Source organism: Pinus tabuliformis, chromosome X (genome assembly GCF_031772625.1).
Source record: "Pinus tabuliformis cultivar Carrire ecotype Pingquan chromosome X, CPIR1, whole genome shotgun sequence".
NCBI classification, from domain to species: Eukaryota; Viridiplantae; Streptophyta; class Pinopsida; order Pinales; family Pinaceae; genus Pinus; species Pinus tabuliformis.
Genome location: NC_142308.1, coordinates 153,252,004 through 153,268,702, shown reverse-complemented (window position 1 = coordinate 153,268,702; position 16,699 = coordinate 153,252,004). Strand labels below are relative to the sequence as shown.

The 16,699-nt window shown below is 35.5% G+C and overlaps 1 protein-coding gene across 2 annotated transcripts; it reads left to right on the top strand.

Annotated features, from left to right (window-relative positions):
• Positions 1–5,968: 5,968 nt before the first annotated feature.
• Positions 5,969–16,285, top strand: LOC149138906 (uncharacterized). 2 transcript variants are annotated; one of them, XM_089448398.1, is made up of 5 exons: positions 6,096–6,243; positions 15,174–15,298; positions 15,490–15,576; positions 15,670–15,762; positions 15,935–16,278. In XM_089448398.1, exons 2-5 carry the CDS (start codon positions 15,251–15,253, stop codon positions 16,130–16,132), a joined length of 426 nt encoding a protein of 141 aa, XP_089304524.1. In that variant the 5' UTR covers positions 6,096–6,243; positions 15,174–15,250; the 3' UTR covers positions 16,133–16,278. The 2 variants fall into 2 exon arrangements, with proteins under 2 accessions (XP_089304525.1, XP_089304524.1); XM_089448399.1 differs by lacking the exon at positions 15,174–15,298 and having other exon boundaries at positions 5,969–6,243; positions 15,935–16,285.
• Positions 16,286–16,699: the final 414 nt, after the last annotated feature.

Genomic DNA, 16,699 nt, shown 5'->3' with positions numbered 1-16,699 from the left:
TTGATATGTCCTTCTATCTTGATAGTTTGAGGAGTGGTAATTCTGACCAATGCATTACAAGGTATGGTTGGATTCATTTATTCTTTCTCTAGGGTTTGTTCCTGGTGTGTATCCTCTTATTTTGATGTTTCTTGTTCATTTTCTTCTTCCTCTTCACAATCTATGTAAAATAATTTCTTCTCAACACACTTATGACCTTTAGTGTATTAGCTATCACAACTGTAAAAAAGCCCTTTTGCTCTTTTTTCTTCCAATTGTTGTGGTTTCAGCCTTGTAGGTTGTGGAAGGCTAGGGCACTACAACAAAACCAGCGATTAGCGTCCCTTTTTACTTCTTTTTTTGCATCTAGAGCCCATTTTTGGTGCTATTTGCATCCATTTATCAAATATGGTGCAAAACTTGACACAAAATTTGCATCAAGTTTTGCACCAAACCTTACACCAAGTTTAGCACCAGGTATTGCAATAGGTTTTGCACCACGTTTTGCACCAAATTTTATGCCAAGTTTTGTGTCATCCTTTACACCAGGTTTTGTTCCAGGTTTTGCATCAAGTTTGGCACCTAATTTTGTTTGACATACTTTTGCATCCTCATTTGCATCCACTTTTTGCACCTACACTTGCATCAACTTTTGCATCGACTTTTGCATCCTTTTTTGCATCCTTTTTTAAATCATTTTTTGCATCCATTTTTTCATCCATTTGTGCATCCCTTTTGCGCCAAGTTTTACATCGTGTTTTGTGTCTAGTTTTGCATAAAATTTTGCATCCACTTTTCCCTCTTGTTTGGCATCCATATTTACATCCTCTTTTGCATCTATTATTGTACCCACTATTGCATCTAATATTTTTGTGCCACAATTAGCGCCTAGTTTGGCACCTCCTTTTGCACCCACTTTTGATTATAATTTTGCATCCACGTTTGCATCCTCATTTGCGTCTAGGTTTTCATCAACTACTACATCTATTTTTGTATCCCTTTTTGTATCCAATTTTGGACCGGGATTTGCATCGGGTTTTGTGTCTCGTTTTGCATCGACTTCTATTGCATCCACTTTTGCATGCAATTTTGCATCCACTGTTGCACCCATTTTAAATTTCACTTTTTGCATCCCTTTTTACATCTTCATTTGCATCATACTTTGATTCTTTTTTTGCATCTATCATTACATCCACTTTTGTTATGCCACAATTTGCACCATGTTTTGCACTCACTGTTGTATCCACGTTTGCTTCCAATTTTGCATCCATGTTCACATCCTCTTTTGCATCAAATATTGCATCTATTTTTGCATCCACTTTTATGTCAGGTTTATGCATTGGGTTTTGCATCTCGTTTTGTATCTACTTTTGCATCTACTTACATTATATCCATTTTTTGCATCCAATTTTGTTTTGCCTGTTGCATCAATGTTTGCTTCCACTTTTACATCCATTTTTGCATCTTATTTTGCATATTTTTTGTCTATTGTTACATCCACTTTTGTTGCACCATATCTTGCGCCTACCATTGCAACCACATTTGCTTCCACGTTTGCATCCCCTATTGCATCCACTTTTGTTTCATCCATTTTTGCATATACTTTTGTTTCCGTTGTTGCATCCACATTTGTTTCACCACAATTTGTGCCAAGTTTTACACCTACCATTGGACCCATGTTTGCTTCCACTTTTGCCTTCATGTTTGCATCCAAGTTTGCATTGACAACTGCATCTAATTTTGCATCCACTTTTGTGTCAGGTTTTTCATGTTGTTGTGCATCTACTTATGTTGTATCCACTTTTCATCCAATTTTACTTCTATTGTTGCCCCCATTTCTATGTTCGCTTTTGCATCCCTTTTCCAACACTCATCATATTTTCTGCATTGATGATATTCCTTATGGCATTGACAATTATGAACAATTGATTGCAATGTCAATAATATTGACAATGATGAAAATGAAGATGATGGCGATGACATGAATTGTGATTATGATGATAAAGACGATAGTGGTTACAATGACAATGACGATGATGGCAATGATTATGATGATGACGATGCTAATGACATTGGCGAATCTTCCCAATTTTAGATGTTGTCATTGTCATAATCATAAGCATTATCTTTGGTGTCATGATCATCATTTTCATCTATGTCATCATCAAAAACAATAATGGCATGAATGATGATGATGCATGATTACAACAATGTCGATAGAAATTACATTAATGATGATGATGGGGATGATAAAAATGACAATGACGATGATAATGGTGGTGATGACGATCATCATCGATCATCTGTCAAAAATAGAGTTGTTATTTCTCTTACGTATATCAATGTGTCCTAAACAACCCTTTTCTAGCACTGATCACATTTTTTGGGTTGATGATATTTCTTACAACATCTACAATTATGAACAATTGCAAACAATGTCCATAATGATGATGATGATGGCATGAATGTTGATTATGATGATAATGTAATGATGGCAATAACAATGACAAGGATGATGGTGATGATGATGACAATGATTATGATAATGAGAATGACCTTACAATCTTATGGATTCGTGAACAATTACTAGTTTCAATACCATCTTCTGGATACGTATTACTATCATACTTTTTAAATTTTCTGTCTCTCTTGAGGTATCTTACTATAATGGTGTTGTCAACACTAGAAAGATATCATGTTGTAATGGTGGTTCTAATGTTAGCACTAGCAAAGTTTAGTAGGGAGGATGCTACTACAAGAGGAATTCCTTCTAAGTGACTATGGCATTCAAAATGAGGCTTTATGGGCTGCTTCTTAACACATGTTCTCATGCTCATATAAAATTAATGTGAAAATTTGCTTTAATTGGTTCCCATGCATAATTGATATTGATAATGGGGTGGTATAAAATTGTAATGGGCATATCCGTTAGTTAGTTATGATGGGTCAACAACATTGAAACCATCCAAGTGACATTTCACCTTGGAACAATCGTCGCTCGTGCGAAAACACGAAGTTTATGTAAATGAAAGTTGTGATTGTAGTGGAATTAAAACCATCGAGAAATATCAAAGAAAACGCTGCCTACCAGTTTTGAAAGACAACCAAGGCATTGAACAACTATTTGTGTTAGGATGTAGTGAGGGAATCGAAGGAAATTTGGCAGCCCTAAGTTGCCATTACTATTTCCAATCACACATTCAATAGTAACCATAAAAGGTAGCCACATATAAACAGAACCTCGAGGTGTTGACAGTCAGAATCTATTGTAATAGCTTTGACGTATATATAGTTTTGTGTTTAGATGAGAATGAAGTGGGCTTCATCCAGGGTTCGGCTCAATCCTCATCCATTCCATGTAGTGGTGTTTAATTCGCCAAGCAAGAGAATATTACGTGAGTGTTCAGAGTTAAATCAACAGAAATCAAGGACGTGTGATTGTCAAATTATTGCTCCTCCCTTATGATTGAGCGCTTGATGCGATGGTCATTATCCTTGGGTGATACTTTTATTCCCCATTTTCTATTGAAAAAGTAGCGTTTTTCTGTTCGATTATGATAGGATTGGATGAACGCCGGTTTGGGTGGATGTAGACCCATGTTTTTTTGTGGTGATCTTCAAATGTCTTGAGGATAAGACAAAAATCCTTGACCAAGGTCCATGGTTTTGGGGATGAGTTGGTCTTCTAGTGAAGCCATGGTTTCCCAACTTCAATCCTCTCACTATGTTGCCGATGACTACTCTAGTATGGGTAAGATTCCCAGTTTTCCCATTCACTTTACCCATCTAGATCTCTTAGAAAAAGTGGGCAATTTTATTGGAAGATTCGTCAAAGTAGACAGGGAAAGACTTTTGAAAGGCATTTTCACCTATGTTTGCATATGTGTTTAGGTAGATCCCAATGAAGTTTTGCGAGATAAAATTGAGCTCAAGTGGATGGGAATTGTGTATTCCCAACCCCTGGACTATGAAAATACAACTTATAGATACACGTATAGATACACCAATAAATTTCAACCACAAACCTGTAAATTTCATTTTCCTTCACACCATGCATCTAATTTGTATTCTGTATGAGAATTAACAAAGGAATGATGCTCTTTTTCCTATATTTTGACTCCCGGAGAATACTATGATAAACGTGGATAGACATAGGGTCCTGTATGGTCCATTTACATCCCATGGATGGGAAATCAGAAGTAAATAAAATAACATCCATTACATAGGCACTCATGTAAAATGGGGGAACAATGTTTTCTAGAATAAAAAAACTACAGTTCTTCCTATAATCTAGGATTTGGATACTTAAATTATTAGATAGAACAGTCCCCCAGTCCATAACATAGCTGCATCAATCAAGGGTACCCACTGGTCTGAAAACTTTTGGGTATTGACATAACCAAATAATCTACATATCATAGTGGCAACATAACAATATGGACCGACAAGAGAAGCTATAGAATGCATACCCTTAATTTCTCGCTTGTGCTTGCTGGCATCTCTTCTCCATCCTTTGATGACTTCAGATTGATCCTGATTTTCCTTCATGAATTTCTCAATGAAGTCACTATCATATTTCTTCTGAGCTACCGACAACTGGTACATTCGAGTCGAATCTTTGTTGGTGAAAGAGCCGATGATTGTGTTCCTCTTGGTCATAAAGTTTCTGTCAGCGATGTTTAGATGGTCAACAACACATGTGATCATATCATGTAAGGAAGGATGTTCAGCTGAGCAACAATTCTGTGGAGGAATGAATTGGCCAGATCACTATATGTAGTATCAGAAACCGGGTATGAATCTTCGACTATGACTACTCTTTCTGTGACTCTCGGCTCTTCATCTTCGAAAAGTTGATATGTGGCCTCCCAGGTAGATGTTCCGTTGTTTGAGGTGCATGTGGTATCGGTAAATAATGCAAGAAATTCTGCAAACTCAGGGGGAAGAGCAACTGATTGTTGTTGAACAACAGGTTTCTTCATGGGTTTGGTCGACCAAGACATTTTTGTTGAATTATGCTTGTTGGGACTGACTTGTCAAGAGAAACACAAGGTTGAGAGTAACTAACATTCAGAGCGAATAACTTAGCAAATAACCGATTACATAATAATCCAAGACTTTTATGAGTGAAATCTCAAGAAACCGTTAGTAATAATGAATGCGTTTATTCTATCGAAAACCATTAATTCTCCACATTTGGCCATTAATATCGCATCCGCCATATCTCAACTTTTGAAGCCTTGTCACTTTGAAACCTCCGATTGCAATACGTGTTGCAGACTTGACTGCTCCATCATAGCACACCTTAATATAATATCACAGTTTCCATGTCACGCCTTTCATATCACAAGTTTTAAAGACGTGTGTCTGGTCATGGACATTAAAAGTTGCAATGGTTATGGTGTAAATAATTAAATTGAATGGATATGGTGTAAATAAAGTCGCAAGTTAGAGGCTTCGGAAGTTTGGTCATGGACAATAAAACAAAAACGCCACTCGCGAGATCCCAATATGCAACGTGGCAGTTTTATGGGGTCGACCTCTTTATTACTATTTACATATATATGCCGGCTTTTATTATATTTATGCTTTAAACCTTTAAAATTTATTTGGAAAAGGTTTTAATCGCCATTTTTCTTAAAAGACTTTTTAGGATGTTCTAATATAATCCTTTCGCATTGAGGCTTTAGAATTAAACCTAAAATTTATCGCTCTTTTTAATTAATTTTTTTTATCTTAAAACTAATATTTCCTCTCAATTTTTTTTTATAATTATATCCTAAATTTTAAAATAATAACCCTTCTCTATTAATTCTTTTATTAATTATATAATAAAATTATTAATTCATACAACACATATTTAACATTTTACTAAAATATTACTTTTACTTACTTCCATATCCCACTACTTCTATGACGTTGCACAAACCTACTTCCATATCCCACTACTTCTATGACGTTGCACCGGTTTGTGCAAATGCTAGTTCTATATACGATGTAGGGTTTCAGGGTCGGCGACAATGCTCTTTAACTTTTTAAAACATTTATATCTTAAAATGGGTTGTTATATCGGATGTAGGGTTTCAGGTCCGCAGATATATCCTTCTCCGAGGGGTTTCAGGAGGGCCTCTTACGCCGCGCCCCCTTTGCATTGTGCTATTTTTCTTTCCAGGCGGCGGATTGACTTGATCGGTGCACGGACAAAGGTGCATTTTTGGATAACCGATGCGGCTGGTTCAGATCCTCATATGCAATCGGATAGAGGTGAGTCTAAGCCTCGATTTCTTTTGTCCCTCTCAACCCATATTCTCTTATCACGATGTCTTTTTTGTTTTGTATTTCCGCTTCACATTTTCCAGAAGAGGTGCTTCTTATATTTGCTTTCACAGACTCACACCAGGCATATTTTTTCAATCTGTGTTTTTTTTGGCGCATTTATTGGCTTACATATCGATCGATATTGATATATTTTCCCTCAATTTTTCTATTCTTTTATTTCATCCGAGTATAAAGAGATACATTCTGTAAATGCTTTAAGCTTCGAGAAATATCAAAACGAAAATATACATTCTTTGCTAAGCCTGAAGAAGGCATTGATATTGATTGAAGGGTCCTGTAACTTCTCTAAAATTCAGAATTCTTCTTTTGAGGCACTTAGATCATCTTCAGAATACTGACTGTCATAAGAATCCCCATTCGAGGATGCAGAAATATGTTCGTGTAAGATATGGCAATCCTTGATTTCACTTCATAACCTTGAACCCTCAGCCAACTGTAGTCCTTCCTTCCTCAAGGTGTCTGCTTCACCATTTAATTCTTTGTAGACATGTTCAAAGCACTCTGAAATAAAAACGGACAGAACGTTTGATTTCATCTTCTACTACTGCCATTCATCCAATTAATTACTAACAACTGATGAATTTAGTAACACTTGTTTAACAGATTCTTCTCCTACAGGAAAGTAGCACAGTCTGAATTTAAAGGCTAATCGAAACTGTAATCTGAATGTCGTTTGAGCCTATAAACGGACACAGTTAGAAAACATGCACAGAACATGTAGATCACTGTCGAGAACCCCTATTAATGCTATTCCATTATCATTGAATAAAAAGCTGCATCACTAACATATCTCAGTGCAAAATGCACTGCCCCCTTCCAAGTATTAGAACTTGTGTTTTGTGGCAACCTGATGAACTTGCCTAGGCTGCACCATGTACTGAAAGTGTTAACTGCAAAACAAATGTTAGGCCTTGTGTTAACTAAGTACATGAGGAAACCTATCAATTCCCTGTATACAGATGTTCATCAAATCTGAATTAGAATCAGCAAAGTACAATGGATTTACTACCACAGGGGAGTAGCCATGGGTTTGCAGTACATCATTTGAAATATCATCAGAATTTCAATTGCATACACTGGAGTAGCCATGGGTTTGCAGTCCATCATTTGAAATCTTATAAGAATTTCAATTACATACTTTTTCTGTCCAAGGAACACTTCACCTGCACTTTGCTACACCCCTAGAGCCAGCAAGTAGTGCTTCAAGTCATGACAAATTCTCTTGCCAATTTTGCCCTGCACCAGTTTGTGGATTCCTTTTAACTTCCTGTGAGTGTAAGATTGTCTACATATGGGACTAAAACAAGCAGATTAGAATGATCTACCAAATTGTAAAAATTAGAATCTGCATCTGTCTCAGTGAAACCCAAATCTGAAAGTTACTCATCGATCTTGGAGTGCCATGCAAATGGTGCCTGTTTCAACTCATAAAGGGCCTACTTCAACTTGTAAACATGGGTCTCAAGCCTATTCACCTAAAAGCCTCTTGGTTGGTTTATTCATATAACTCCTTAATCAACCTATTAAGAAATGTTGTCTTTACATAAATTTGATATAAAATCCAATGGAAGATTGTTGTGAAAGACATAGTAAATCTGATAGAGGTATATTTAGTAACAAGAGCAAAAGTCTCCTCATAGTCAACTCCTTTTTAATGGGAGAACCGTCCAGCCACAAACCGAGCTTTGCAGTTTTATATGCTGCTATCTGGTGCATGCTTAACCATGCATGATTGTTGTAAGAAAAACTAGAGTCAAATACTGACTTCTCCACTAGTCTAGGCACTATCTCCTACCCATCATTCTTTAGGAGGAGATGTATTCCTCCATCATGGCATTTTGCAGTACTTGCTTCCTTACTGCGGTTACTAGAAGGTTTTGTTTCAATAATGAAAGATATTAGTGCAACATAACTAGGGAACTTTTTAGGAGGGTGGCTTATTTGAAGGGAAGTAGTTGGAGCACCAACTTACTCTGTTGCCTCTTTTAATGTCTAGATTAGCCATCTAGGCTTTCTAGCTGAACTTGAAGGTAAAGAGGCACCCCTTGCACTTCCAAAAGATTGCTGATCTAAGTATGCGTTTCATGATCTTTTTGATTTCTGCAGATCTGTTTTTGGGATACCAAGCTCTTTTGCCTCCATGGTCACTATTGGAGGTTCTTGAGACTTAGAGGACCATGCATTTTCTTCAAACTTGGTATCTCTGCTCACAACTACTTTATGTTGAGATGGAATGTATATTCTATAAGCTTTTGAGGTTTCACTCTAACCTACAAAAATGCCCTTCAAACTAGAAGGTTCCAACTTGGTCCTTTTCCCATCTAGAATATGAATGTAGATAGGACAACTGAAAAAATCAAAGATGTGTTACTTGAGGCTTCTGAATTCCTCCAGTCTTATCCTTCAAAATTCTGTGAGGATACCTATTCAAAATATAGACAATGATGAGACATGTTTATACACAGAGACACATGAGCAGAACTAGATCATGAATCAAGGCCCCAAACTAATGAGGGTTGTAGGGAACTATCAACATTTTCTTGATTCTTGATTTCATGCAAAAGGTATCAAACTCCTTTGGTTTTTGTGAATTAAGTCTAGACTTCCTAGAAGAATCATCAATAAAATATTCATAGTAAATGTTACTTGATAAGGAAGTTGAAGAGATGGGCCCACATACATTTGAGTTGATTAGGTCAGAAACCCCTCTTGACCTATGTTTACTGCTAGGAAAACATCCTTTACATGCTGGCCAAGTGCACAACCTTTGCACACACCTTTCTTCTCAGCCTTGAAGATTGGCAATGCCCACACCATGTTTTTCAAGATTGGCAACATTCACTAGTGCAAGTGACCTAGTCTCTTTTGTCAAATCTCACACATGTTGTCACTATCATACCCTAAAGTTCTTATAGGATTCCCTTGCAATTTAGGATGAGGACTTGTTGATCTTCAAAGTTAGCCATATATGTAGGATCTATCATCACTAAAATTGGAAAGAGATTTTTAGTTAAGCTAGGTACATACAAAACATCATTAACTTAGTAAGCTTAAGGATATCACTTGATGGATCCCACTCTTGCAACTGGATATGTGGCATCATCACCAAGTTCTACTAAAGGTACTCTTGTTAGAGGTTGTATGTTTGCAGGCTCCACTGTCCACATACCAGTCCACATCAGACATGATGTCAGATGACAGGCATGAGACCATTGAGAAGTGTATCTCGAGATTGGATGAAAGCTCATCCACTTGAGCTGATGCTTTTGTACTCTTTACAAGTTTCTTTCCTTTCCCCTTCTTTTGATGACATTGGAAGTGAAGTGCCCAAACATTTGACACTTGAAGCACTTGATGTAGCTCAAGTCCTTCCTTCCCTGGTTACAAGAACCTGGCTTCTCTTTCTTCCTTTTTTAATACTTCTTAGTTCCTCTTTTCTTGTTGCCCTTCTTCGTCTTACTAATGGGGACAACATTCTGCTCCTTCTAGTTGAAGTCATTCCATAGCCTCTTCAAAATGGGAAGTTTTAACTTTTTTTTGGCCTAGATGTCATAGCCAAAAAGTTTCCAAAAAGAACAGGACCTATTTAATGCAATGAGTACTAGCTTTTCACCTTTCACCTCCTCTCAATTGCTGCAAGCTGATCATGGAGATCAATAATCTTCATTAAGTAGGAAACTACAATATCCTTTTACTCATTTGCAGGGATTAAGCTTATTTCTTAGCAATGTCTTTTGTTTGTTGTTCTCACTCTGATAGAGTGACTAGAGCATCAAACATGTACTTTATTGTGGTCTTTTTGGTGATGTGAGGGATCTAATGATCCTTCATAGATTCAAGTATGACTCACTTGACCTTGGCCATCTTCTTTTTATGATTTACTAATTACACAGGTTTGGGAGGCTCTACAACCAGTTTCTCAATGAAGTTAGACAAATCCTACTCCAACAATATCTTTCTGCCTAGAGGCGCTCACCAGCCTGGTATGGAAGAGATGTTGTAATGTCGTGTCTTGATATGTAAACATTTTGACTCAGTCAAATTGCATAAAATGGAAATGAAATAAAATTAAAATAAAATAAAATAAAAAATAAAATTAATAATTAAAATAAACTTGAGGTAAAATAGTCAATTTATTGTTGGTGGTTTTGACAACCCATGGTTTTGCTAATGGTATTCTTATGTAAGAACAATTTCTCACTCTAGATCCATCTTAACTCCAGATCTATCGAGTGTCGGGAGGGATCAAATCTATTGAGGTGCAAACCTCTTTTAGAGTGAAAAGAAATTTGATCCCGCCAAATGCTTGGAAGATCTGTAGTTAAGATGGATGCAGGCTGGTTACCTGAGACTTCCCTGGGATGAAGTTAAGAGGTACCTTCCAATCTGTCCATGTATTTGAGATTGACTATAGCCATACTACTGCATTGGAATATCGCCTAAACGAAAGTTAAGGCAGATCAGCAGCCTAACAAAGAACCCGACAACTTGAAACTTCACTGTGCTTTTCTCAAGCATGGATCACAGCATCCGATCCTTGGAGCCTCCTGACAGCTCCCTTTCATAGGTAGCAGTCCTACTATCTATTCAAGGATTTTTAGAATGTTTCAACAAACCTTTCTCTGATACCATTATGAATTTTTGTCTAACTCATTGTAAACAGATTCTTCTTCTAGTGGAAACTAACACTGTCTAAATTTAAAGGCTAATCAAAACTGCAATCTGAATCTCACTAAAATCTACAAACACAGTTGGAATACATACATTGGAACACACAGATCAATGTCAAAAACACCTGTTACTGCTATTCCAATACCGCTGAATAAAAATTTGCCAGAAAGGATTTTGTGTAAGAACTGAAACTAACCCTATTACAGATCCATACTCTCACTCTTTCTTATAAGTGACACCTAGGGTTTATAAAAATAGATATATTACTTAGATCTCTGGATCTGTGCTCTATCTAACTGATAAAAAATGAATTCAGAAAGACTGAAAAATAAAATAGAACTGACTCATCTAACTTTAGCACTTTATCTTTAACCTGAAGTATAATGATAAAATTATCTTATTCTTTTTATGGCTGGTCCATACATGCATGTGTGTGCCCTTATTGCTGGAATAGTAAAATTTGTGATGTGCTCCTACTGTCTATTTATTGCTGCATTCTCACCAACAGATCATTATGCTGTTTGGAATTTAATGCTGCATGTATTTTTGTAATGCTGCTGTAATATAAGGTGCCCAGATCTGCCATGTGTGCTCCAACCTAGTAGAAGATGATCTGGGGTACACTATCTAACAAAAATGAGCCAACAAACACTGGTATTTTTTTAAATGCCGCTGTGGGCTGCTAGCTTTTAGAGTATTGTTAGGGAAATAAGCTCGGTGTAGTTATTTGATCCTCACCTAAATCTGTTTTAAATCTGATACAGTGAGAGTTATTGAGATAGAGAACACGTATGGCTTCCCTTTTTTGGGGGGTACCTTGACTAGCTCCATCAAAGTAATCCCCATGTTCCAGATTTGTCCATAGGAGCACGAATCAACTTTTTCTGTGTTGGGGTTGATGAAAAAGCTTTGAAGTTTGAGAAGATTGACTGACCTTGGAAGGCACATTGAAAGAGTTATATACCTGTCTTCAAAGATTTCAACATTTCTATCTTTCTAGATTCCCCATGATACTATTAGAGGAAGGCCTTTGAGGACTGAGTTTTGCTACCACTTTTTAGAGCACTCTTCAGCATAACCTCCTTGTCCACAGTCCTTTATCCTTGTCAAACCATCCAGATTTCCTTTATTAAGGACAGAATATCAGTAAGTGGTCTATGTTCTTTTCAACTCTTTTACACATGATACATTTGCTTGGACTTGATCCATTTCTTCTCTTAAGAACTTCCTATGTGGGTGCTCTATTTAAGATTGCCAACTGCATGTAAATAATGAACTTTTGAAAGGTTCTTATCCAGATGCGCTTCCACCATGAGAGTGTGCATTCTGGTCTGTCCAGGGTACACGATTCTTATCCTAACTTTGGAGTGTAAATCCCCAAGGCTGGATTTTAGACCAGACATGTTCATCATCAGAGTCTTTTATATAGGCATGGCACACTTTTGATTTGTTTATAAATCCTTTTGATTGAATATTTTCTTGGCCTTTGAGTCGTCTCTCTGTTCAACGCTATTCCAATCCTGCTGGCAAATGGAGGAGTTTCCTGGTCCAACTGCCTGGTCTAGATTGAAGAGAGTTTATCACTGCTTCTGGCAGCTTGTACTCAGCTCCATTGCTTATCCATGGGTCTATACTGATCTTCGCCTTAGCCTCATTGCAAACCTTCCATGCCAGCAATTTGCCTATTAAAGGGAATGTTATAGTCAGTACTTTCAATAATATGGATGCATTGTTGATTGACTTGTTTGGGTTTCCAATCCAGTCTTCTGCTGAATTGGGCTCAATATATCTCTGAATGTGAATCTGATTCCAGAGGTCCTCTTTTGATATTAGTCTCCACATACACTTGGCTTTTAGGGCTTTCCCGAAGGAATGATATTCGATATGTAATGCATGTGGGCTTTTTTGTATACCTTTGTTTTCTTAGCAAAATATAGTCTTATATTATAAAAAACAGATCAAGTACTGTAATTGCTTTCTCTTTGCATCCATGCTAGAAGAGCCAACATATCAGATTGGGCATCATATTTGGAATGTCTCATGTCATTCTAAGGACAAAATCCACAACAGTGATAAGATTCAATGTTTGCTTTTATTTTTATTGTGCTCTTTCCAGCTTTGTGGCTGGAATGTGTTGTAGGTCCAATTGAATCTGTATTGAGTTCAACCTGATTGTACAATGTATTTTTCTAACTTTCTACAAACGTGTTGTTTATATCTAGTATAAGCAGATGGGGGATAGACTCATGGAGTACTAGGCTTGTGCAGTACATCCTGTAATTAATCTATTAAGATTGGTTCTGGTCTTCTTAAGTCCATATCCAGATGGGTCATGAGGGGAATGCAGAAGTTGATTTTGTATTCTTATCGGCACTGGGTCATAGATCCCACGATCCTTCATTTAATGTCTAGTTTTTGTCAATAATTAGGTTCTGTTCTTTAGATACTCCAATCTTTAGTTTTAACTTTTAATGTTTAGTGTTATTTTATGGTGATTATTTTTTAGTATTTAGATCCTGTAATGATCCTTCTACTATGATTGGTTCTTTTTAAATTCTTTTCTAAATCCTTTTCTAAATCCTTGATGTCAAAGGAACACAATTTCGTTATCGAGTCAGACAAGTCTTTGTTCATTGGAATTAAAAACATTTTACGGAAATGAGAGTGCTACCAGGAAAAAATTTAGATAATACAGTTCTGTAGTTTGATGCTACAACAAATTTTGTTTGTGCTATCACTGCCTTGTTTGGTTATTGGTATCAATTCTACTTTGGTATTGCATTTAGATACTTCAAGCTACATCATTTCCACATAAGATTGATAGGAATTCGACTATGTAGTGATTATAAAAAACACTGTTGTTTATCTATCCTATTTTAGTATTACCACACGACTTGCAATTGTGCTAAACATAATAATTAACTAATTTTTTTTCTAGTAACTATTGTAATATAGAAATTAAAAAAAATTATAAAACAACCATAAAAAAAATTTAAAATTAAAAAGAACAACACATAACAAATATCAAAACCTAAACTAATTTGCAATCTCTAACTCACTCATTCGAGTTACCAAGCTTATGTCTACTCAGCTTGCTGCGCAGCACTATTTGACTTACCAGTTAACTGTTGCACCTCCTCCTCCATGGCACTCCTAAAATGCTTATTGGCCATTTTTAATCGTCAGTTTTAACTTTCGAGTCTTGACTTTAGATATGGATGACCTTAGACTGATTCTTTGATTTTCACTCTTTACTTTTTTTGAGTTTGAGTTATATCAATTTACTATTCCAATCTTCAGGCTTAAGTATCTACTATAGTCTATTTTGGTTAGTACTAATTAGATTCTAGAATCACGAATTTAAATTTTAAATCAATTTAGAATCTAGAATCTAGAATGATGAATGATGAATTTAATTTTTAAATCAATTTAGATTCTAGAATGTTGAATAATGAATGATGAATATGGATCAATCTAGTTCATTATTGAATCTCATGGTGTATGAATGAATGATGTGTGTATTAGTATGAATGATGAGTATGGATCAGTGTATTTCATTATTTAATTCAATCATGTACGGATCAATGTATTTATGCTTTCATTATTGAAAAATAAAAATAAAAATAAAAAATAAAAAATATATATATATATATATATATATTAAAAAAATTATATACCCCCATATCCCCCTGCCCCCTAATTTTACCTAAAATTTGAGGGTACTCTCACACGCCCCCCCTGTGCATCACCCCAGACATGCATCTCCCTATCCCGGAGTCTTGGTGGAACATTAGTTTTAACTTGCCAACATAGAAGGGTTGAAAATATAGTATGACTTCATATTGAAATATGACCATGCCCTTCAAATTTGATGCCAGGTTGAAGAAGTATTTTAGGAAAAGTATTTTGAAGTGTGTTCTAGTGTTTGCCTTCTAGAAAATGTTAATCTTTTTTCAAGCTTTCTTTTCAGTTCTTATAACTAATTTGTTTGTTTTACTTTAGTGGTTTATTTATAATAGTTAAAAAGGCTTACGAGATTTAATGGAAACCTTTTATACCCACACCAGATATGCCAAAAAGACCTTAGACGTGTGAATGCCAATTTTGATGCACCGGTCATATTGTGCAGTTGTGATGTTTTTTGTTAACGATTGTGCTGAATAGCTTTGTGTCGAATGATGCAGGTACCTTCAAGACAATTTATACCACATACGGGAATCACATGAGATGGATCTAGATTTGAAGATAGAATTCTTCAAACATGTTAACTAATGCATTCAACTGTCCAATGTTCTTAGGTAGCGGTCTTGTAAGATTTCTTCTGACAATATCTGGTAACAAGAGTATTATTGTAATCATTAAAAAGTTATAAATAAGATATATGAAATAAAAATTCAGGTATTGAATTTTTCATTAAACATTATTTAGAATGTATTAATACTTATAAGTATCTTAGACATGTATTTGTGTGAAAATAAATTGAATTGGTTTATGTTTAAGGACAAGGCATCCAAGGCGAGGTTAACCAAGACAAAAGTCACTCATCGTAGTGGCCAGAAAGGTTTAAAAGCACTGATAACAACCTTTGTAAGTATATTAAACATGTGATATTTTTTTAATAAATTTTGTACTAGAAGAAAGTCATTGTTATCTAATTTCTCCCTATTTACTGATTGATAGGAACTAAAATATGGAAGACCTCCAAATCATTTGGAAAAGGAGGTGCTGCAGCAAAAGAGATGGGTTGAATTTGTTGTTTGGATGGACTCTATGGTATGTAATCTTAGTTGGATTTCTAATATACTTTTAAACCATATTTTCATTTTATTTTTTAGTACTATTAGATATTATATCTTACCTCATTTTATGGTTAACATTGTATAACAAAAACATGCGTTGTGTTATGTAATTAATACTAACATGTAATATTGATTTTTTTTGTCAGAATGCTATAGGTAATGATTGCCAAGACGATGATCCAAATTATGTTCAACATATATCAGGAGATGATGAGGATGAGGATGAGGATGATGGTGGTGAAGGAGGAGATGATGATGATAGTTGCGGTGTTGGTGATGATGTGGATCAGAGTAATGAGGATGGTCAAGATGATCATGAGGATGATCTTGGTGGTGGTAGCTAGGCATGCACATGCATTGTTTTTTATGAAGAAATTATTGTGTAGAATGACATTGTTATGTTTAGATGGGTGTTGTGAATTTACCCTATATCAATGAGACATTTTGATTTTGTAATCATACAATGAGTTTGATTTATGTATGTTGTTAATTTATCGTAGAATAACGATATTCATGAAATATTTTGATTTGTTAATCATATTTTAATTTTACTTGCTTTGATTAAAAATAATACTGATTTTATTAGTATTATGTTGCTATTTTATACATGTTTTGAAAATTGTTAATGACACATTGTTATTTTTTTGGATGGATGTTGTCAATTTCTCTTAAATTTCTTTACAAATGATTTTGAATTGTGATATCTGCTTTAATGATATTTAGAAACTATCATATATTTCACTATGAATCTATAAAGGGGGTCATATATGTAAAGAAAAATATACTCTATATAAGAAGTCAAATGCGGATGTAACCATGGATGCAAAATTGAAAGTAAAATTGGATGTTAAACTAGGAATTAATACAAAATGCAAACAATTGACATACAAAGTGTTTTAAATTAGAAGTGA

Bases quoted from the DNA above. Each gene is read 5' to 3' on its own strand.
- LOC149138906 (XM_089448398.1), top strand. From the start codon at position 15,251: ATGTTAACTAATGCATTCAACTGTCCAATGTTCTTAGGTAGCGGTCTT. The intron at 15,299-15,489 runs GTAAGATTTCTT...TTTATGTTTAAG, and splicing joins TGTTCTTAGGTAGCGGTCTT to GACAAGGCATCCAAGGCGAG. The intron at 15,763-15,934 runs GTATGTAATCTT...TTTTTTTGTCAG, and splicing joins TTGTTTGGATGGACTCTATG to AATGCTATAGGTAATGATTG.